We start from the raw sequence: 24849 nt of genomic DNA on the forward strand, positions 1-24849 counted from the left end.
GGGGCACTTTTAGTATGCTTATCCAGCTATAACCTTTTATTGTATATTAAATCGCAATTTTTTTATCATTAAAATATTTAATATTAAAAATTGCAATAAATAATGACCTTTCTTGAAATTTCCTTAATAAATAATAAAATGATATCAAACATATCAAGAAATACGTATTAAACTTGGTTAAAGATATTTATAATTATTTTAATTATTCTAATTAACATCATTAAAATCTTGATTTACATAATTAAAATCTTAATTCGACGGAAAATAAACCAGATTCTTTACGATAATTTACCGTGTTACGTAAATACGGTCGGTACATGACATACATTTAATCGACTTCTTCCATAATCATTGTCATAATGCGTACAAAATCTTACAAATATTATCGAATAATTTCACAAAAATCTCGTCGTACGAATTATTTAATTATATCCTGTCTGCAATCCGTAACCTTCGTGTCACTATCAACCATTCATTGCTATCATATTGCGTACACGTCGACCTCGACAAGGACTCGAAACAATCTTGACCTTTGTCGTATATTTGCAAATATTGCCTGGCGTCAATGACACCAACTTTTCTCTATCCGTCCGCGATATCGTAAGAAGTGCTCTAACCATCTTCTCACTTATCTTCTCTTCCTCTTCTTTAGAGTAATACTTTTTTTTTAATAAAAGCTAATTCGCTTTTCCTTTCTTTTCATATATTGTAATATTATATTACTTTATATTACTACATACCATAATGTATTTAATAAACATCAACAATTTAATATTATGCATTATTTGTCTTCTTTATATCTTTGTGATTTATTATTTATTTAAATTTATTTTATCATAAATTTTAAAATTTAAAATTAAATAACAAATATCTTTATATATATTGTGAGACATTATTACAGATTTCAAATAAACTTGCAATTACAAATTCTACAAATAATAAAGAAATGCAAGAAAATAAACGTGCGTATAATGATTAAATTTGATTTCTTTATTTAAGACTATACTTTTATTTATTTTTAACTTTGTTATTATATTTAAGTTTATATATTCCTTTTTTTCATGTTAAATACAATTTAAAAAAAATAACAACTAGAATATTCTCCGTTCTGAATCTTATAAAATTATCGTTTACTGTAACGTCAGACTGAATACATTAAGCATTCGACAAGCGAAGAAATCGAAGAAACATTTTTTCACACGTAAGATCGACACACAATAATACTTTACGGAGATATATGTATGTGTGTGTGTACATGTGTATATATACGCAGCAACGGGGAATGCGTACGAGGCAGTACGGAAACCGACTATCGCGAGTTTATACCGGATAAATCTCGTTTCTTCTCGGCGAATGTGCGATTCGCTCTCTGTCGCTATCACGGCCTGTCTCGCTTGAGGAGTCTTTCACCAACAGTGTTGTCTTATACAAGTATATGACGCGCGCGAAGTATGTAAAGACGTGAGGATACGAGCATCAGGGGAAAAACCGAGTATAAGTCCGACTGCCTGACTCTAACGTCTGTTCCTACTGTAGGCGTATGCTGCGTATTTGTCGCTGCGATATACTTGTCTAATTTTGAAGACCAAATTATTTTACCTAATCATAACCAAATATTCTACATTTCTATATTTTTAAAGACTATTTTTAATTTATTTGATTTAAAAAAATACACTTTTTCTTTTAAAAAGTTTTAGAAAATTATTATGCACGCAATAAAATGTCTTGGTAATAAAAAAATAACAATATAAGTTATTTTCTAAATAAGAAAAATATGATTATTAATTAATTAATTGTATATATAAAATATATGTTAATTAATTGTATACATATATACAATTTATTTTATATATACAATTAATAAACTTTTTAACAAAAATTTTCCTAAATTTATATATTAATGTTTTATATTAAAAAGATATATTTTTTTAAGTTATGAGATTTTATAATTATAATGATAGTAAACACACGTTTGGTGACAAGATGAGTAAAATAGTCCAAGTTGATAAGCCAATCTTACAATTGTGCACACATTCTACGAGCGTATTTGCGCGGCATTAACGGATATATTGTGAATTGCCGGTAATTGAGCGTAAAAAACAGACGGCGATGTAGTATTAAAATGTTGTGTGTTATTGAGATGTAGAAAATGTCTTTATTATACGTTTCCGAGTGATAGCAAGGAGAGCTACTTTTGCAAATATATGTATAAATGCTGGTTTAATGTGTGATATCGCAAATCACGTAAAAACGTTCATTAAACTATTTTTAATCTTAACAGCAAGAGAATTAGATATTTCTAAAGATTAATTCTCTTCACGAAGCGCTAACAATTATTATTTAATTATGTGCACGTAAATATATGTACGATGTAAGTATTAAAAAAGTCAATTGTCAAAACTAATATGCATTGATTTTATCGTTGTATCATCTCTTGCTATTACAAAATTACACTATTACAAATTTTTTTTCATTATTATTCTCTGGTCAAAAGTACTTTAGTCTTATATATGTATACGACATCTTTTGTGTCATAAAATGTGAATTATGAAGAGAACATTATGAATATATTTTTTATATTAATTTAAATTTCATTGAAATGTACATATAAAATATAATAAAAATATTCATATAGCATAAGACAGTTCAATAAATCTGTTATATAGCCACGATATGTTCGAAAATAATGTAATATAAAAATTGATATTTTGCGAAATAACAACGTATCGTATATTTTCAGAATATTATATATCTTAAGACCTTAAGAAATAATCGCGGAATATTCGTCCTTGTACTTGCGAGTCGCAATATAATTGATATCGTTTCATTTTCAAAGTATTAAAATGATATATAAAAAATAAAGTTTTAAAATAAAATCATTTTATATTGCATTAAAAGTTTTATTTTATTAAAATAAAATAAAACCAAAATAAAGTATTAAAATAATGGTTCTAATGCTATCGTGAAAACTTGAAACTATTAACTTACCAAGCGAGGAGATGAGATTGCCCCAGAGCTCGGCGGTCTGCCACGCCAGGAAGAAGAAGCCGAAGAACCGTACGACGATAGCGTCAATTGGCTGATCGGTAATCTTGGCATAAACCCCGCCGACCTGCGTAAGATACGTGGCCTTGGCGGCCCACATAGGCGCGGCGCCGAGGCCGAGGAGTACGCCGGCAGGTACAAGGGTGTAGAATTTAGGATAGAACTGCGAGCCGATATACGGCGCGTAGCAAAGCATGGACAGACAGAGAGTCCATTTGACAGTGAGCCTCTTGATGAGAAAAGTGGGTACGAAGATACATGAGAGCACCAGGGCGGCGTAGATGGCTGAGAGCGAGACCGTGCCGAGGCCGTCGCTGGCATTGATCGACGACTGTAGATTCGCAGTACCCTGGAACGCGGTGAACTGCACCATGAAGGCGATCGACACGGTGCCGATGTTCTTCAGGATACGCCATTTCTCGCCGCGCGACACCTTGAACTTCCGTGAGTGTGTGTCGTCGTCTGTCGCCGGTAGCTGCGGTGGTTTCTGCGGTTCCGGCGGAATGCCGTCGGTGCCGTCGTCCTTATAACCCTCGTTTCTGTAACCGCCACCGCTCATCACGGCCACCGTGTAAACTGTGTCATCGCCGCCGCCGCCGCCGCCGCCGCCATCGCCATTTCCCATACTTCTACCACCGTCATTTTGCGATGCTACCATTTTATGTGTCGGCTACCTGAACATACAAACAATTACAATTGTTTATTACTTACTTATGGATTACATTTCATTATTTATCATCCCTCGTAATCATTGATAATTAATTACCTATAAATATCCTCCGCGTATAAACTATAAATTAAAGATATGTAAGTAGCTAATTATATAAGTTTTATTTTTCATACTAAGATATAATTAATAAAATCTTAAATCAATTTTATATATATATACAATATATATTTAATGTTGAAAATTTAAAACGTTCAACGTTTTATTAAGGATGTTTTGATGTAGATAATAATATAAAAAAATTATCAAAATTAAAAAAAAAACATTTAATTCAGAATCTATATGTATAAAAAATGAAATTATTGATACTATTTTTTCAATACTTTTTTTACCCATTACATTCGAGAAAATCGCGTTTTCTATAAGAATATATATGTAAAATTAGCCATAATTAATAATTATTCTTTAACAGTTTAGTAAATCCACTTGACATTTTCTAAGTATATTAGAAATAACAAAAGAAAATTTTTCCAAAGTATCATCAATTTAGTACTATTTTTAGATAACTCAGAAATAACACAAAAAAATCTCTAACATTCATTGTACCACGTATTGATGTTCAACATATATTATTATAAAATGCTTAGCACATGAGTAACATTTCAATTAAGTGCAAGTAAAAAAAAAAAAAAATATAATCCTTGGCGTGAATTGATGATCGATTAATCCATGCTTTTGCATGGATTGCAATATTTAACTTATATATATATGATATTATGTATAAAATATTATTAATGTACATAAAAAATATGCGTGTATCCTTTCGCTAGAAAAGATCATATTTATTATATATATATATATATATATATATATATATATATATATATATAGGTAAAAATTACTCAAATTTACTTGCTCCTATTAATTATCAATATCTTGCGGCTGTCGTTGAAGATACTCAATAAAAATATTCATTCTTACGTAAATATCAGTGATTATCGCGCGTTAAATGAGAGTTTCGTCACCGTTCTTGACGTGCGAATAAGATACATACAATTACATGAAGTCATTCATGTATATGGAGATGCATGCACACATTAATGTGGCTTTATGCACTGCGCTTGCACACACATTGTTCCCTTCACAACGATATTGAGATTGCTTCCTGTAATATTTCTTTATCAGATTACCTCGCTTCTACGTATCATGTACGCATCTATTTATGATTTAGCTTACATTGTTAGTTGCAGCCTGTGTTCCTAATTACCATTATCCAATTTATTTTTAATAAGAATATTATACATATATGTCAATTAAGTTTTTTGATTTTTTTTTTATTATGATATTTTATCACGAGATTAAAATATAACCGAACAAAAAATTGAATAACGTAAATTTATAAAATATGACAGTGGCCTTTAATTAAAACAATTTAGCTATTATTTATTTAGTTTATTGTTTCCTTGTTAATTCAATAAATACTCAAACACTTTCCACGTACATCGTATACAATATTTAGTAAATATTAGGATACTACTGCAATACATTATTAGAATCTATTTTTGTAACTTTCTCGGAGCCATCGCTACGCAAATAAGAATATGCGATGAATATGACGTGACAAATGGTAACCTTTCGAGAGAGAACGGCAAGGCTGCGTAATCTTTAAAGTGAGTCTACAACGAGGTACAGGCGCCTCGTGTACGCGTGAATGGATACGAAAATATTAATCAGCCACCAGGTGCGTATGCTAATTACAATGGATTGCCGTGAGTGATGAACGATCTTTCGCTATAATCGAGAAATAACACATAATTACAGATGCATTTCGCCGCTTTGAAGAAGAAAGAATTAATTGTCACTGATACTATCGTATATTTATATATCTTAGGTATATTAAACATACGAGATACGTAATTTATTTAATAAAAATTTCATATAAAAACTTTTGTCTTCTATGCTATGCATGCATATGCATACGTTATGTTAAAAATTGAAATTTGCGCGATTGTCACATATCCAAACACCGTGTAAATACTGAAAAGAAATATTCCGTGATTATACTGTTGCATTCTTTTAATGATATAGAGTAATCAAAGTATTTCTGCAAAATATTATTTGCATCTTCTATGCTAATCAAGATATTTATACTAAAATTATACTAATATTTACATTAATATTTTAACATATAAAAGATAAAAATATAGTTTTCTATTTTTTTATTTTATATTGAGTCATTAAAATAATCATATAATATATGAATTTTAATTATGGATTCCATTAGGACGAAAAATATTTTATTTATTATTAGAAAAAAATAATCAATGCAGAATACGTAGTCCATTTTATTTCGCTCATGCGTGCTTGACGTTTCTTTATTAAGTGCGATTCTCTGAACAATCGTCATATATCCTTCGTGCGATAAAAAGCAATAGCTTCTCGTGTCTGAGATAATAATTTTACCGCCGACTTTTCCACAAATAAAAAAACATATCGGACGTGTTTAAGGCCGTGCATACGGCAAATCAATTCGCTCGAATAGAAAAATTACAATTTAAATATATTATGCTAAAAATTGAAATTTGCGCGATTGTCACATACACAATTGCGTAAAATACTTAAAAGAAATATTCCGCGATTATATAGTTGCGTTCTTTTAATGTTTAATAATATGGAGTAACTGAAGTATTTCTGCAAAACAATCGTAATTTTTTCTTCGTGCCACATCGACACAAAGTGTTTTTAATTTACCGATTTCATGTACTGGATAGTTTTAAAATTGCGTTATATATGCAGACTTACTTAAATCGCAAGCCTGACGAATCGCGTGCCTATTCCGTTGCGTCACTAGCAGTGAAAATTATGCGGCGCGGAGATAGACACGCTTGATTACAAACGCACGTCAAAATAATTAGCGCGATGTTTTCTGCACTCTTACGAAGTGGCGAGGTCGCTGCACGCGTGAATATTTTTGTATGACTAACAAAAAACAAAATTATATAGGGACTTTTAATAATTATTGTGAAAATAAAATAGATGACAAGTACATAAAAATAAATGAACAAAATAGATTAAACACACATAGATAATAATATATATTTTTTATAATTTAAACATTTATTATATTACAAAGACTTTTTTCTCTTCAACAACTTATTTGACTTTCCAAAACTATTGCTTTACGAATATGAAAATGGGATATAAGAGTTCTTGATTAAATATGAAAAAAATCTGAATATATAAAATTTATAAAAAATTTTAACTTTATAAAAAAAATATTAATATTTTATTTAATATATATTAATAGATATTATAATTATAAAAGTTTTATATTATAAAGATTAAAAAATAATATTTTTGTAATAAAAGTAGTATACCCATGTTATTCGATTTCTCTCGAATCCGTGTAAATCGGCTTTTGCCGTATAAGTGCCGCATAAATCACATCATAAATCACAAAAATTCATTGGAAGTGTTTTTTTTCTTTTTTGCTAGAAAATACATAAGCTCAGTAGCTCCCCTGGTAATATTTCGTCTCGCTTCTTTGAAATATTTTTTTTATAAATGCGCATAAAAAAAATTTACGTCTTTGATCCCGTTGTAACGTACGATTAGAAGATTCAACGTGAGGGGCTTGAACGAACGATTTATCTCGTGGGACAGTGTTAGTACATTAAATCTTCTCGACGAATCCCGATCGTGAAAATGGATTGGTTGACCCAGCACCTGAAACCGGTAGAATTAAGGCGATTGGTCGCTAGTGAAAGCCGGTTTGGATCGGTTAGAACCGTAATATACATTCGGTGTCGATGACTGAAGGCATTCCGTTCACGGAGTCTTTGTATTATATGATAGACGAGAAAGAGAGATTTAAAAAGATTAGCATACACGAGGGCTGTCACGTTTTAGCGGCAACGAATAAATCGCGCGAATTTAATAAATCCTTATTGTCAGGAGTGCAAACACGATGAGCTTTACGACGACTATCCTGAGTCCTATCGATCTCCCCTCTAATCCGCCAGAGGAAGATGCGTATCTCGCAGTAGAGATAATACGGATGACTGCAACGATTATTCAGTCTCGACGACATTGCGTGCTCGTAGGACGGCGAGATGTGATGAAACGTCTAATTCCCTTGACATATTTCCTCGTGAAAACAGAAAGCACGGATAATGTCTAGATTTTTTCCGCGTACATAGCGCGAAAAAGTACTATGTAGTTAGTGTTCGTCAGTGACGAAAACCGCGGTTGCCTCAGCCACGGATTGCTCGGTCGCGAGATAAATGCTACTACCGTAGACGCTGAATGATGCCGACAGTATATTTAGCACGTTTAGCAACAGATGATTAACATAATTATTTTTTTTTCTCTTTAATAATATCGGTTATTTTTGTTCAATTTACATTATCTATATAAAATATTTATAGGTAAATTGCTATGCAAAAATCGATATTCGTGTACTGATCCTCATATATAAACTTCTTTATATTAAACATATTAGGCATGCAAAAATGGCCGTTTTATCTGAAAATACTTGATGTGGATTTTAATTATTTTTACCTTGTTTTATTATGTGTATCGTTTGCAAATCAAGATTCGTTGGTGTCATAATTACCGAGCGAAATATCTCTGACAATAAAGAGCTGTGTCGTGTATTGTGTAAGCGTATAATGATTGAGAATGCGTACGTACAAGTAAACTTGTAAACATTCGCTGCAAGGACGCGTAATATATCGCTCGCGATTATCATTTCTTGCCTCAAATTTTTTAAAGCATTAAAAAAGTGCTTTAAAAAATTCTTATAAGATAAAATGATGAAATGCAAAACAATAAATTGTAGGTACATAGAAAAAAAATCTTTTTATTTTGACAATATCTTTAATTTTAAAATGTATTAAACAAAGAAAATTTGCTTGAATGAAGATATTTTATATAGTTTAACCAATAAAAATATATTCTTGTTATTTAAGAATAATTTTTTTGATTGAGGAGGAAAAAAATGTTGGATAGAAAAAAAAAACATGTTCAAATCAAAGATTATAATTTTCTTAGAATCAAAATAATTATTGTGTTCTTGAGATGATAATTATAGTATTGAAATAAAACTATAATATTGTTGAAATTTAAGTTAAAATTTTTCTAACATAAGAAGATTATAAATTGTTACGTATATACGAAACCATGAACGCGTTCATATGAATATATATGAGTATATAAGTTTTTACTTGACACTTACTTTTTTCTGCTCATATTGCATATTTACTGTTAAATGTTATTGTATATATATAAACTTTAATCCGTGAAATAATATTGAACAGCAAATTTAAAATTTTTAAAGATTTAAATGAGAAACATTTATGAACTCTATTTATAGCTAAAAATTAAATAAAATTATATATTTATTTAATTTTAGACAAACAGTATCAATTATCAGCATCTTAAATAATATTTAACAGTAAATGTAAAATATGCAAATATGTGTCAAGGTTAATAAATATTATAACGCGACCATTCGATGAACAGAACAAGAGAATCGCCAATATTAAAAGTCATCCTAACAGAGACTTGTAATACAACATGATTCTTAATGTTTATATGCATAATTAAACGATTCGGTTTCACGTTAACGGTTTCTGAAGCTCTGAAATTGCGATTGCCTAGATCATGTAGGTTACAAAATAGCGTATCTCTTCTTCGAGAAGATTGGGAACATAAACGGATAGAATTTTTTTTTCACACGGTGAAATCGAACGCAAGCGGGAAGGTATCGTCGCAAGAAACGGGATGGAAAAAATTCCATTCGCTTTGCACTTTCGAATCGCGTGAGCAAACGCTGTCGATCGGATTTAGTTAAAATTGACTGCCCGTGATGTTATGTGGCTGTCCTTGCGAATAACCTCAGAACCGTTGCTTTACAGTGGCTTTGCCATTGCCGGCAGTTCTGTCCAAGTTTAAAGTCTTAAATGGTTCGGTCAATTCAAATTTATGCATGTTGCTCTCTTGTCTCTTTCTCTCCGTGTTCAGCATTCTTGCTAGGCTAATGACTTCGTACGAGTTTAACAAGTCTAACATTAACAGTTTAAATTCACTATGTGAAACTATATTGTATAAACTATTCAAAAGTATCCTTTTACATAGACTGTTTCAAAAAAATATTTTAAGTATTCAATTTTTAATTCAAATATTTTTTAAAGTCATTTACTATAATAGAGCAAAATATGTTTTATATAGTTATTTGTTATAACTTATGTTAGAACTTGAATATATCATTGCTACTGAGATAAGAGTAACACTCTATGCAGAAAATTTGTTTATGTATTTTTTCAGTCAATTTATTCCATGATCAGACACATATTACAGTGCTGCTCTCTTCTCTAGTTAAAAAGCTCCATAAAATATAACTACAAACTACAGAAAAAATTATATTTTTATTTTAAAAATATTTCACTTATTTTTTATAATATTTTTCTCTAAAATAAGCGCCAAAAGAATGTCCTTAATTTAAAAGAAAAATTCTTTAAAAAGTAGAATAGTATCAAATATTCTTAATATGTATAAGAATATAATACTGAATGGGATATTTTCTTATATTATTATATATTTTTTTTATTTCTCTATTATATTATTTAATATTTAAGATTATTAATTCTAATAATAACAATAAATAAAAACAATTTTAAATGGACATTTGCTATTTGTTAAAACTTTGACAAGTAAAATATATAGTTTTTACTTAAATCAAAATTCCAATAAATATATAAGTAAGAAAGAAAATATCTTTATTCATTAAGAATATCTATTAAGAAGGCTTATAAAGTATACATTTTGAGAATATAATTTTTTTCAGTGTAATCTTTCGATCATCAATGTTCCATTTTCTAGTTTACGTAACTCTCTCATAGCGAAGCGATTATTTCGCCGCAAAACAAAAGTAAATACGAGAGTGCATCTGTGCATCCCCGACACTTGCATTTACGATTCCTCGCAAATACATACATACGATCGTATGTATCCTTTCATGAAGCAGAAAAAAGAATATATGTATGTATGTATGTATGTATGTATGTATGTATGTATGTATGTAAATTACAATACAGTAAAACGTCTACATTCGAGACGGAAAAATGACCGGTTTCTGCATTTAAGTATTTTTACAGTCGCCGCGGTGAAGAGATCGAGAGAAACCGCAAATTCTCATCATACGGGAAATAGAGGATGATCAACACGACAATGATCGATAATATGCTCTCCAATTATCACTGACATTTGTGGAATTGAATGTCACATCAATCCTATGTGCCTGGCATAACATAGCACCGCGAATTACCGTGTGTCTGCTTTTTCAATCCGGTATTTTACACGCGTCTTTCTTGAATTACAGTAATTAATGTATATTGTTTGTTTGATAATCGTATGTGATTAATAATCGATTGTAGTGATTCTTGTTCATCCAATATGAAATTACGTTTACAATAATAACTTTAAAATAATTTTTATCTAAACTTTAAAATAATTTTTTTCTAAACTTTAAAATATATTATAATATATATATATATTTTAAATTTTATAAAAAATATTCCAATTATTATCAAAATCTGTATATTAATTATCAATAAAGCTGTGATAAAAAAAAAAACTTTTTCCACATGAAAATTTATTTCATTATAAAATACAGTCAATTCTCAAGCTTATCTTTAAGATCTCATTAACGGCGCTTAGATGACACGTATCTACGAGGATGCTTGTAGATTCGCTTGTCGTCAATGTAATTGATGCAAATGCGTGACCAGTTGTGCCGTGCCATGACACGTGTCGCGGCGTGCATGACAATTAAGCGGCGCTCACAATGACCACTCCTTCGTGTTCCCGCGAACACACATCTATTCCGAAGCATTTCTATTCTCAAACAACCATCGATGGTTTTTCCACCATTCGTGTATTCTATACGAAAATCGTGAAATACAGAGAGAGAGGAATATCAAGTACTAGAGACACCAAGATATTGTGCAATGCAAATAAAGGAAAATAATGCAATGGTAGAATATGTTATGCGCGAAGAATTAAAGCCGATTGAAAAATCTTGAAAGAGAGAGAGAGCGAGAAAGAAAAGAAAAATAAAATAAAATTATGCCACCATAACTGAGGTGCCACTTTAACATCATGGCCGTCTACTATTTGGAAGTATTAAAAATTATTATTTCATTAAGTCGACCTCGATTACGCAACGATAGAATGCAACGCACGATCCCGTCCCGCATACGTCAATGTGTGTTTGTCCGGTTTCGCCAAACTGTCACCGATATTCGTCATCGAAAGTGCGAACGTTGATGATATTGAGACACACATTATATCGATAAATAATTATACTCATCCGACGGAGACAAAAGATCATATATTATCTTGTATAATTTTTTCACATTTTTTTACTTAACTCTATAAAAATATTAAACAATTAAAAATTTTTTTTAAAAGAAAAAATAAACATTCAACTGTCGTTTCCGAACTCTTCTGTACAATCAACGGCGAGACTGCGCGTAATGCACACAACGCTGACTCAGCGCGGTTATCAGTGGATTATTAACGGCTACATGTGGCATGCGAGAATCGCGAACTCGGTATTAAACGCGATTGTCGTGATTACCCATACGTACACAAGTTCCACGTTCCAGTAAATCGGCGAATAATATCGACGTGTACATTTTTTTTATTGTATCGTATGATATATATTTACTATTCTATGAGAAATCATAACATGATAAAAATTGAAACATACTAGCAATTTTATTATATATGTAAAGCACACAAAAATTGCTGCATCTTCGAAATCATTGATTAAATAATTATCAATACATATATATATATATATATATATATACATATCAATAATTATTAATACAAATCATTGTATATTTTATTATGTAATTTATTATATTATTTTATTATATTATTATATATATTATATTATATTATTATATCATTATACATATATATGTTAGGAAAAATCTTATTAGTTTATTCAAAAAAAAAAAAAAATAGTTTTATATATATTATTTCATATTGAATTTAATCAACAGGAAATTTGGGAATATTTTTGTGCATATCAAGCATGATGAATTTATTGAACCATATGAAAAGAACTGTTTTTATTGTCAAACAAGATAATGAATATATAATTAATTTTGTTACAATACAATATACATATAACTATATACAAATATACAATTAATTGTTTGTGTTACGAAATATTGCGATTTTATCTCAATTTAATGCAATAATTTATTTAGGCCATTTATATTTTAATCAATTAAATTTCTAATTAAGTTTCGTAAATTAATTTTCTTTATTTAACTCAAACGCATACTATAACACATTTATTTATAAAAAGTTAATTGAACATAATTCTTTAGTGCCATTTTTTAATCTTAAATAATTAACATTTTGTTATTTTCAATGAGCATTAAGACATTTATGACAAAAGCTATATTTATATCGCTGAAAATATAATTATTTGCAAAGAATTAGTGTCACAGAAATACCTACTGCTTTAATAGATTGAGTAATCGACAAATCTTCATTAATTTGTGATGGCCTAATAATTTAAATTTCTACATAAAAGAGAAGGGTATGATAGCCTAAAACTAAGTATTTTTCAAGGATAATTACATTAATTTAGCATGCGTCTAATAATTTACAGTACGATGGGCAATAAATCATTAATCATGAAGTAATTAAAAATCTATCATACTTAAGAAATAATCACCGCGAAAGATTTTCAACGCTACTAAAACTTAAAATTCTAGTATATGCATATACACATATTTAATGTCGATTGCGTTAAATAATTGCAAAATTGTAACAACAAAACGGAAATTTAGAAATAATAATAATAAATATTTGCGTTGTCATTATATAATTATTAAGGTTTGAGTTAAGAATCGAAAAATATTTCACAACCTAATACTAAATATTTAAAAAATTAAAAATACAAATTATTAAAATTGTATCACAAAGAGATATATACATATATAAAAATTGGAACTAACAAGCTAAATTTAGGATTTATGTTTTCGGTCACTATTATTATTCGACGCGGGATTAATTGCCCTCAGGCTATTTTTAGACAAGATCATTTCCTGGTATTATGGAGTTTACCGATAACATTCTCCAAATGAAGATAATGACCGCGTACACGTGTTTTAGTTGTTCTATCACTTAGAATAAAAGACTTTATATTTCATAAATTTCACATTACGTAAAAAATTAAATTAAATCTTTGAATAATTTTTCTACGTAATGTAAAATTTATGAAATATAATATAAAAATCTTTAACACATTTAGATTATTAATATCTAATATAATAATCTATAAAATATTGATCGACTCGAGAAACTGTTATAAAATCAAAAATAAGAATTAAATATAGTCTCTTTAATATATATATCCTAACCCGTTCAATATTAATAAATTGTAGAATTATTGAAATTTTAATTGTAATATGCAAAACACACGTGCACACAGCGAATTTAGAATACATTGAATTATAACCCGTGATCAAGATAAGGTCAAGGTACTGGCAAAGTGACTTGGCCGGCATTCAAATCTCTCCGTTTCCTCTGCCTTTCTCCCTTTCCCTTGCTACCAGGTACCAAGCTCACTCATACCGTATCTGTACTACTGCCAAAGTGCATTTATACATATATTTGTCATAAAGATACGACTGTCGTAGTAAATGTGATCATTATAAAATAATGCTTCTGAGATGCTTTTTGTTGTGTTTGTATTATAATCTCTCCTACACTTTTATAAAACATGCTAGTGTTTTAACAGCCCCACTTTGTATGTCACATTTTACAATGTTAAATATTTGAGGCACTCAAATAATATTTTTCTCGCTACATTAAAATAAATTATAATTTAATAATAAATATTAATGATAATAACATTTATTTATTTGAGCTTATTACTGATGCAATTAATTAAAATAAATATATCAGAAAGAGTGCGAAAGAGAAATAACTAAAATCTCTAAATATAACAAGAGTAAAATTTGCCAATGTGGTACACTTTCGCGTTGTCTCTTTGGGAGTCTACAAACGTCTTGGACAATCTGAGAAGGCCGCGACGATGAATCGAGGCCACGAGGCGCGAACGAATGCGCAAGAGAATCCAACGAATCTGAAACGTAGGCTATTTGCACAGGACGTGCGTGCATGACAGCTTGCTGGCTTATGCCTATTTCGAGGTGCTATTAAATTGACATACTACACGTTTTCCCCATTCCATTCTGACGGCGCTATTTACATTTGGCGATTGCTTAATCCAATAGAATCGAGTTCGCACGTTTCCTAGTGAAGTGAAAGGGGAAAAAATAATGATCATTCGGTAAAAAATGGAAGATGTTTGAAATGATCGTCTTTGCATGACGTCAATATCACAAACAAATAATTCACACGAACCAAGTTTGCCACGCGCTTTTTTTTCTTTGTGACTTTTTTCGAATCGCTCGCACGTCATTATCCAATTTTACGAAATGTTTGACGTGCGTATGAATTAAATTAAGAAAAAGCAACAAAACATTTCCATGGCGAAAGTTACATATCATATAATACTTTCTAGATTCAATTCTGTCAAAGATATTATGTTACGTATTGTGTTATTTTATTCTATATTACCTTCCCCTCCTTCTTTTTATCAATTAGTAATTCTTATTTTTAAACGTGAAAATTTAAAATTGAGAAATATCGGTTAAATATACATTTGTTAAAAATTAATGTATAAGTTTCTTACAGTGCTTCTATCGTAACGAGACAAGTTGATGATTGCTTGGTAATTGATAATATTATCGCGTTTTCGAACTCTTTGGATAAGTGTAAAATTTATTTTTAATAATTTTCCCGTCTTTGTATTCATTGGGATTTTCTCGAAAACCGGGGAAATTAATAGAATATGCATTTTGATACTGCAATTTAAATGGGACATTCTATCTTAATATTCAATTCAATGAAATATTTTAATGATTCCTAATGATAATAAATGCATAGTTGTGTTTATATAACCAGTCCCGAAGTGTAAATTAAAATAATAAGAGAAACAACAAAACTTTCTCTTTGTCAGCTTATTTCATCAGTTTTGTGCACATTTCGTGTGCGGCTTTTGTGCGTATAAATATTATCTTTAAATATTTCTTTATAAACATTTGCTTTCTATGCATTGACAATACATAAAACAACATTATGTTTATGTGTTTAATATATAAAACAAAATTATATGTACAAATATAATACAAAATTATATGTACAAATATATTAATGTTGATTACACAAGTTATTTCGAATTAAAACTTTTTAAGAGATTTTAAAATTAAATTAAAATGTTGCAAAAATATTATCAAACAACGCTATTTGTATTCTTTTTTTTCAATTTTATCTGTGTCTCTTATATAAAATTGAAAATCAAACGCACGATAGATTTTTTAATTCAAAAAACAAAAAACTTTATTTGAAGAAGTATCATTCGAACTCATATATCGATTGGGTAGAAAATTCAGCAGTTACCACATTACATATTACATCATCACGATCGATGCCATCGATTGTCATGAGAAACCAAAGAGAGAGAAAGAGAGATTGTGAACGTACACAATACTCGAAGCGCGAATACTTTTCCCGATGGATTAAATCGATCAATCATATAGTATCATGTATGTCGTGTTAATAGACTCGTTAAAAAGATAAACTGGTCTGTAACGGTAATCGAAATCTGCGGCTGTTGTCTGTCTGTTAGTAATCGTCAAAAAACAATTCGTCGATTAAAAAATTTTACTGCTTACTTTAATTGCTGCTCTATTATCTCTCTTTAATACAGAAAAAACATTTTTCTTTTTTTTTAAACGCATGCAATAAACGATAACCGTTTTCATTACGAGCATTATTCATTAATTATATTAATGACTTAATCGAGCTTGTTTAATATCGTGCGATGTCCAACATTGCAATAACTGAATTTAAATCAATAACGTTAACAAATCTTTTGTTTTATCCTTCAAATCTTTTCGTCGAAAACGAAAAACGAGAAAAAGCTTTTTATGACTTTTGCCTTTGGCACGAATTTCACGGGTGTCTTCTTTTCGTCACCAGGGTCAGAAATGACACTGAGCCATTCAATACACATACAGACGACATAAAAAGTCCTTGCAAAAAGAAAAGGCGCCACTGAACTACGCGTTGCTCGTTCGGCATGCATGCGTGAGAAATGCGCGACGCTCAAGCATGCAAATTCATTGACATTGCAAACTTTCGACACAGATTGATATTTGTCAATATTAATTAATAAAGCGCTTTTCTCCTAATTTTTATCTACATAGATTCACGAAATCTTTTTGAAATGTGTCTCGCACACAAAATATGTTTATATAAATTATACTCTCTTTATAAGAATTATTATTATGATATATATACATACTTTGTAATTAATATTTATGTATCATAAAATAAAATATAATTTTTTTATATTAATAACATCTTTTTTTTTATATGCTGATGTATGTCTCAGAACAACTAAATGTTTTTCTAATTATAGATTTGAATGAAAATGTCATATAAAATAAATAAGATAAAGTAATTAAAAGATGATATTTTTCGACAGAAATTATATATTTATTATTATTTTTACTTTTGTCTGTTTAATTTGGTACATATACATTAATAATTTTTTTTAACAATTTTATCCTTTTATTCTTATATATTTTGAAAAAACTGCGTTTATTTGAAGTTTATTTTTTAAACTATGTAAAACTTAGTAGCATAATGATATAGAATTTCACATCCGCAATATATTAAGTGAATATATACTCGTTTTGTATTACGTTTGGCCGCGGAAAGATTACGTATTGTATTTGTGCACGTGTAAGGTTCAGTTGTTCGTATGCCTCGACAATATATGCATTATTGGTTACGTCAGTGCATTGTTCCACTTGTTAAATTAGACTAATGTTGATTACAAACGACGCTTCGTCGGATTTAATTTTCTCGACAACAGATTCATCGACACTTTTCGACAATTTTGCCGCGCAAATGATTGCGAAAAGTATAATGTTGTTCAAGTTCAGATCAATGTAAAAATAACTTTTTATGTCACGCGCAAGATCCTACCATGGTATCATTGCAATATAGTATGAATAAACGCAGCGCATCGCGAAATAATGCGCTTGAAGAGTAATTATAGTAATTTTTCAACCATGCGAGTCGTAATTATATTCGCATCATACTAATGGCCAAAGCGTGTGGCCATCGAACACGATGTAGAACACAGAATATAATCCCACATTCACTTGCTATGAGAAATTAATTTTCATTCCCGCACAATTTAATTTCCATCATATCTCCGCGTACAATCGCAAACTAAACATAGCAATCGTATTTATATATGATATGTATACTCCATCCTACATTAACGAGATTGGCTCAAATACACTTTTAAACAGTTCCTTAGATTAAAATAGACAAAATTAATCCACTAAAAATAGAATAAGACCATCGGAGAATAATCTCTAACAAAGATCTAAAGCACCTAGAGTACGAATAATCATTTTGTTATACGAAATAATTAAAAATCGCCGATTAATCGATACGATTTTATAGGAACTCTCATGCGCTCTCGATAATTCCATCGATGAATCGCCAATACGCTCGTATATTTCGTTTGCTCCAAGACTTTATTGCATTTGCATGTATATTCGCGCGTGTGTACCGAGACGCGAGACAAATGCACGCACGTGGCCGTACAACGCACGGATATTCACTATGGTTTAGAAAGTCCGCGAAACGATCGGCTCGCAACCGTTTCACAACGAATCGAATAAGGTGTGCCCGCATCGAGAAGCATACGGGGTCTTCAGGTATCGAAGAAACATAATAAATAAAGAACATCTTCAATGCAAAAATCTTTAATCCATTATGCACTGATGTTAGCTAACGATCAATGTTACATTTGATCCGCAAATGCCTGCAGCAAGATAACTGTCATTATTAGCACTTCTGCTGAGAAATGTGTAAAACTAACTGTAAATATAATAACCGTTACGAGATTTGTGTGCCGCCTACTATATATGCGTTAAAACATATATATTTTAAGTATCAAATATCTCGATTACCATCGCAATATTAACAAATGACTAAAGTTATCTCTTTGACGACAAGTGTCGTAAAAAAAATTTGTTTGTTTTAAAAAAACTTTTTACTGTTTTTTTTTCATGACACTTGCCGTAAAAGAGATAATTTTAGTCATTTGTTAATATTGCGACGATAATCGAGATTTGGTACTTTAAATATATATGTTTTAATGCATATAGGTAACATACACATACACACGTAAATATATGTACATGTTTGTATGTGTAAATTTATGTTTAAACTCTCAATTAGTTGCATAATTCAAAAATTGACATATTTTAATATGTTATTTTTTTAAAATTTATCTCTACTATCTTCTTTTTAATATTTTATTTTATTTTATTTAAAAATATTTCTCTACTCTATATTTTGTAAAGAGAATAAAGTCTTTTAAAGAAAGAAAATTAATATTACTTTTTGATTAAAACATAATTTAAAAATAAAGACAGATTTTGTTTTTTAACAAAATTTTTTTCTTCTCTTTTATTCACCACTCTTTAGTCTAATTAAAAAGTTATTTTAAAAATTAATTTAAAAATTTTGTTCTTTATGAAAAGTCTAGCACAAAGACTAAAGATATAGAAAATAATGTCATTGTTAAATTAATTAATATATTTGTGTGCAATAATAATAAAAAAAATCTTTGGGAAATGTACATAGCAATTCAATGCAATAATTTTTATTTACGAAATAAAGCATAATAAATTCTGTACTCGATGCTTGCTGTCGTGCATATTACTCATTAATGATTAATGGTTAATTTATTACTATAATGATTAATTTGTTACTATATATATATATATGAAAGAGCACACAAAATCTACAATCTCATATATATTTCGTAATTAAACCTTTGCAGTTATGTAAGTTGATAATTGCTAAAATAATTTATATTATTCCTGGATTTTAAATGCAATTAATTTTGATATCCGGTGTGTTCCAATGATTATATACACAAATGCAACTGTGTATAATATTATATTTTGATGAACTTGTATGGTATGTCAAATAAACCGGAAAACGTAATGTTATCTCCACTCCTTCACTACGATGTCTTTAAACGCATACGGCACAATTTTATGTCGCACTTGACGGTCATAAATGTCTTAACGATTCCTTGTGCCTTTAGAACATTATCGTTAAAGATTTCGTTACATGTTCTTCGTTATGCCCGACGCGTGTAAAAGAAAAAAAGAAAAATAAAAAAAAAACACAGACTATTCGAACTATTCGGCGATATAGTTTCTTCCGAAAGGAAGATAAATCGTTATTATTCAACGTCGCTGAAAGTCTTTACCCGGAGTAATTATAAAGAACGCGCGTTCTCTCAAAAACAGGAAGACTCACACATACGTGTATATGCGGTGTGATTATACATATATGTATACTATGACTCAAAATTCTGAAATTGTAAAAGATCGTGTAGTATTATGCGATAATTAGATGCTCTCGTAACTTCATTCCGCCTCATTACATTACGTATCATAGCGCATATCAAGTACTCCTTTGTACGACTTGTGAAATAATTTCATTATTCTTATCACGGATTTAATTATCTGCTCTTGTCGCTCAATATTACACGAACACAGCCGCAATCGCATGACACAAATAGAAGTAATTAGTCATATTGAATGTGTTGGCGCAATTGGCCTTTCTGTTGATATTAATACGCAAATAAATGCTATAAATCATTTTAATGTGATTACGAGATCAATATAAAATAAAACGATACCAAGTGTATGTAATGTAATCAAAAGTGTATATATATATATATATATTTTTTTTTTTTCTTTTTTTCTTATTTTAACTTGCTCATGTTTTTATTCAAAATTTCATTCAATTAGGAAGAAAAAAAATATTCTAATTTTTTTAAATGCAAGAAGATACTTTTATAATTAATATTTACATATAATCCTGCGTATGTTTGTAACATGTGTTGCTTAAAATTATCTTACCATGTATTTTATTATAGCGGATAAGAATATAATTGATACTAATTAATTACAGAAATAAAGATTATAATAATCATTTTCTTTTAGCTAAAGTTTTTTATATAAAAAATAATGCAATATTACAGCTACATAATTATCAATTGCAGAAAAATTACAGATATAATTAATAATATATTTCTTATATTTCTTTGGTTTGATTACGAGATACAAGATTATAACAATAAGACAACTAATTTTCGTTCTAGCAATGTGCAGTTTTAAATTTTCGTATTTTAATTCTATCAACAAAAACTTTACTCAGCGGATACAAAGTGTAAAACTATTGCGGAGAACACTTTGAATAACTTGTTACAAAGAAGAATGCAGTGTTTACACCTGCAAGTGTAGTGTTTATTGTCTTTGAAATTTCTGCACAATATATTTTGTGTCACGCTAAAGTAAATGTATATTCTTTTAAAAGGAATTACTCCAGGAAACTGCATCCAAATAAAATATTGATAAAAACATGCGGGCAAATCAAAATTTGGTTTCTTGGCAAAAAAGATAGAAAAAGTGAAACTAGTTAAATAATGCATAATGTTCTCAGCAATTTATCTTTTTTGTGTAGAACTTTGGGCATAATTATAATTAAAGACATAATTAATACAATCGATCTTAATTGTAATAAAGAACGTCGAAATGTACAACCGAATAGATCTCTTTCTTTCTCTCTCTCTCTCTCATTAAATGTCTTACAGTATATATCACACAAATATTTAATTACAAAAATATTGTGAATATACAATCGAACGATCATCTGCAGGTCACGTGCAACGCGTACCTTTCTATAGATACATCTGATACTCACAAAAACATTTGCGAACACTTATGAATATTTAATATAACATAACAAAAACACTTTTTATATCATATATATATATATATATATATATATATATATATAAAAACATTTGCGAACACTTATGAATATTTAATATAACATAACAAAAACACTTTTTATATCATATATATATATATATATATATATATGATATAATATATATATATATATAAATATATATATATATATATATATATATATATATATGATATAAAAAGTGTTTTTGTTATGTTATATTAAATATTCATAAGTGTTCGCAAATGTTTTTGTGAGTATCAGATGTATCTATAGGAAGGTACGCGTTGCACGTGACCTGCAGATGATCGTTCGATTGTATATTCACAATATTTTTGTAATTAAATATTTGTGTGATATATACTGTAAGACATTTAATGAGAGAGAGAGAGAGAGAAAGAAAGAGATCTATTCGGTTGTACATTTCGACGTTCTTTATTACAATTAAGATCGATATATGTATATATATGCATAAGAAATTAATATATACATGCAGAATAAATATATATATGCAAATTTTATTTTTCACTTAAGCGAATGATTGATGAGATATATAGCTTGTCAGAAAGAGATAAAATTGTTTGATTGTTATAAAAAATTTATAAAAATATATTATACACGTAACATTCTCCTTTTAATGACAAACACATCTCTACTTTAATTTTATATAATGTATAGTTAATATTTGATGTTTTAAAAAATTATTGTAATTGGAATACAAATGTGCATGTACATGACTTATATGAATGTTTACAATATAAACATTACATAAGCGTAAAAGTTCGTTTAAATGGTCATGTGAATAAGCGTTTGTGTGTGCAACGACATTAAAAATAACACAGTATACGTAAATTATGCAATTCGACAAAAATATTGCCGTGCTATATGTCATTGTATCGAGTAAAAAAAATTTATTGAAAGTTCATCCCGAAACAACTGTGAAGGATAATAGTTACATTCGCGTTCCTTTTATAGGATCGAATATATGTGTTATATCCAAGAGCAATCGTAACTCCACATCATTGGAACGAAGCGCGTCCAGTATCGCCGACTTGTAGCGAGCGAACATAACGATGCGTACATATAAACCGTCCAAGCTATAAAACTACAAGCGTATGAATTCCTTTTTTCATTGCAAATCGAAAGGATCTTTTTAACGCAATAAAAATCACGAAAAAAACTTGCTATCTATTTTCTTTTCTACAATATATTATCACACTTATAAGAAATAGAACGTGAAGTAAATTGTTATACTAATGTCGCGTGTTCTTTTCTAGAGAGAATTATTTTAATATATCTTTCTCTCTCATTGCTGTTTACAAATAAAATATCAAAAATAAAATATAAAAGGTCGTACAACTCGAGAGTTATAACCCATGATTTCATGTATATTTCTCCGTCTTTTTTTGTGTTTAAGCCTCTGTATATATTGTTATGTATTATGCAAATATAGTAGGTGTTTTTACATTTAACAAGTTGCAAAAGCTATATATATATACATATATATATATATATGTATATATTTTACCGAAACATGTAAATGATTTTATTCCTAAGTAAAGCAAATTTGATCGTCATTTTTCAGAATGACCCAGACATGTAAAATAACATTATTGCCGCATTGTGCGATTCAATTTTCATGCAAAATGTTTCAATAACCTGATTTTTTATTCATGCCAGTTATAAATATTTAATAATGAATATGTGTTATCCATTCGTATTCTCGTTCCCGATAGCGGTGTTTCGATCCCCACTTTGGCATCTTTACTTTCTAAAGACGAAGTAGGAACATTATCTCTCTTGTCAAGCTAAAATATGACTCGTTGATATTTAGCGACCATGCGTGCGGTGCGTACAAAGGGCTCGCCGCGGCTGACAATAAACTACCCTCTTAATAAGTAAACTTCCCGTCGATACTCACGTCTTAGCAGATCGATCGTTCGAATCAGCGACGCGATCTCGCGTTCCCCTTCGTCTCGGTGAACAGGGAGACAGGTGGTTGATTCCCGCGACGGGTTGCTCTATCGACGTAGGGGTAGGTTGAGGAACCTCTATGTTGACAGCCGTGGCCTCTAGCCGTTCTCACGACGTGGAGAATTTTTTTTTTTTAAATCGATTTGATCGAAATTTTTTTTCCGTGCACTTCGACCTTTCGATGCGTTTCCGTGTACGTGCGTGTATGTGTGTACGTCTGTCAAAGACAAATCGCGCGTGTTCGCGAGAACGCGTCGTAGGATGAAGATCTGCCTCTGAAGAACGCGTCCGAACAGTTCGGGGGTTCGGAGACAACTGAACCTGCCTGACTGCCGACGGACTTTGGAATCGGTGAGCGGTTCGATTCTCGGTTCGCCGACTCTCGGCTTCGCGGATTCGTACGCGCGAGTCGCGGTCGTCGTTTTCTCTCTGTACACAAGGTACGTACACGACACGACGCGTCTTTACTTGCTCCTCCCCCACCTCCTATTCACCTCCTTCTCCTATCTCTTTCCATCACCTTAAAACTTATCTCTTTCTTTCTTTCGTTCTCTTGCCGTTTCTTCTGTGTCACTGGCCGTAGCCCCGGCCCGAGGCACGCATGCACGTGCGTTTTAAATTTTGCACAAACGCACGAGACCAACTCGCAACGCTTCAAATATCGAATAATTGATGCATTTTCCCATCTGTTCCTTTTACTTTCATCCATTCAGCCCTCTCCTTTCTCTCATATCCGTTTCGATTTTATAATTTTAATACATAACTTTAAGATTATAATTAGATTTCATATATATAGATTCAATAATATTGCAAGAAATTTTCCAAAAATCATGAAAAGCCACCTTCTCAAAATTAAATGGTTTAATAAATTTAATATATAAAGCATCTATATTTTTCCGCGATAATTTTGCAAGAAATGGGTTGATTTGATATGAAAAAACTATATATTATTATAAGAAATAAAAATCTTTTTGAAAACTTTACTTAAATCATATTTTACTTATTTGAGAAATGTGAAAAAGAAACATATCTCTTTACATTTACTTCGTATGTTTTAATTGATATTTATAATTCATAGAGATTTTTTTCGGAAATATAACACTAACAGTAATTTTAAATACAATTTTCTTCAGAATTTTTAAATA

The 24849-nt window shown here is 29.8% G+C and overlaps 1 protein-coding gene across 1 annotated transcript in view; it reads right to left on the reverse strand.

Moving 5' to 3' along the window:
• LOC140676210 (UNC93-like protein) overlaps positions 1–24126 on the reverse strand; it is a 58564-nt gene extending 34438 nt beyond the window's left edge. The window contains exons 1-2 of the mRNA XM_072911064.1: positions 23652–24126; positions 2989–3719 (exon numbers count right to left, since the gene is read on the reverse strand). Of these exons, the coding sequence (XP_072767165.1) occupies positions 2989–3703 (715 nt within the window). The 5' untranslated portion in view covers positions 3704–3719; positions 23652–24126. The remainder of the gene's footprint in view (positions 1–2988; positions 3720–23651) is intronic.
• Positions 24127–24849: the final 723 nt, after the last annotated feature.

Source organism: Anoplolepis gracilipes, chromosome 2, assembly GCF_047496725.1.
Source record: "Anoplolepis gracilipes chromosome 2, ASM4749672v1, whole genome shotgun sequence".
NCBI classification, from domain to species: Eukaryota; Metazoa; Arthropoda; class Insecta; order Hymenoptera; family Formicidae; genus Anoplolepis; species Anoplolepis gracilipes.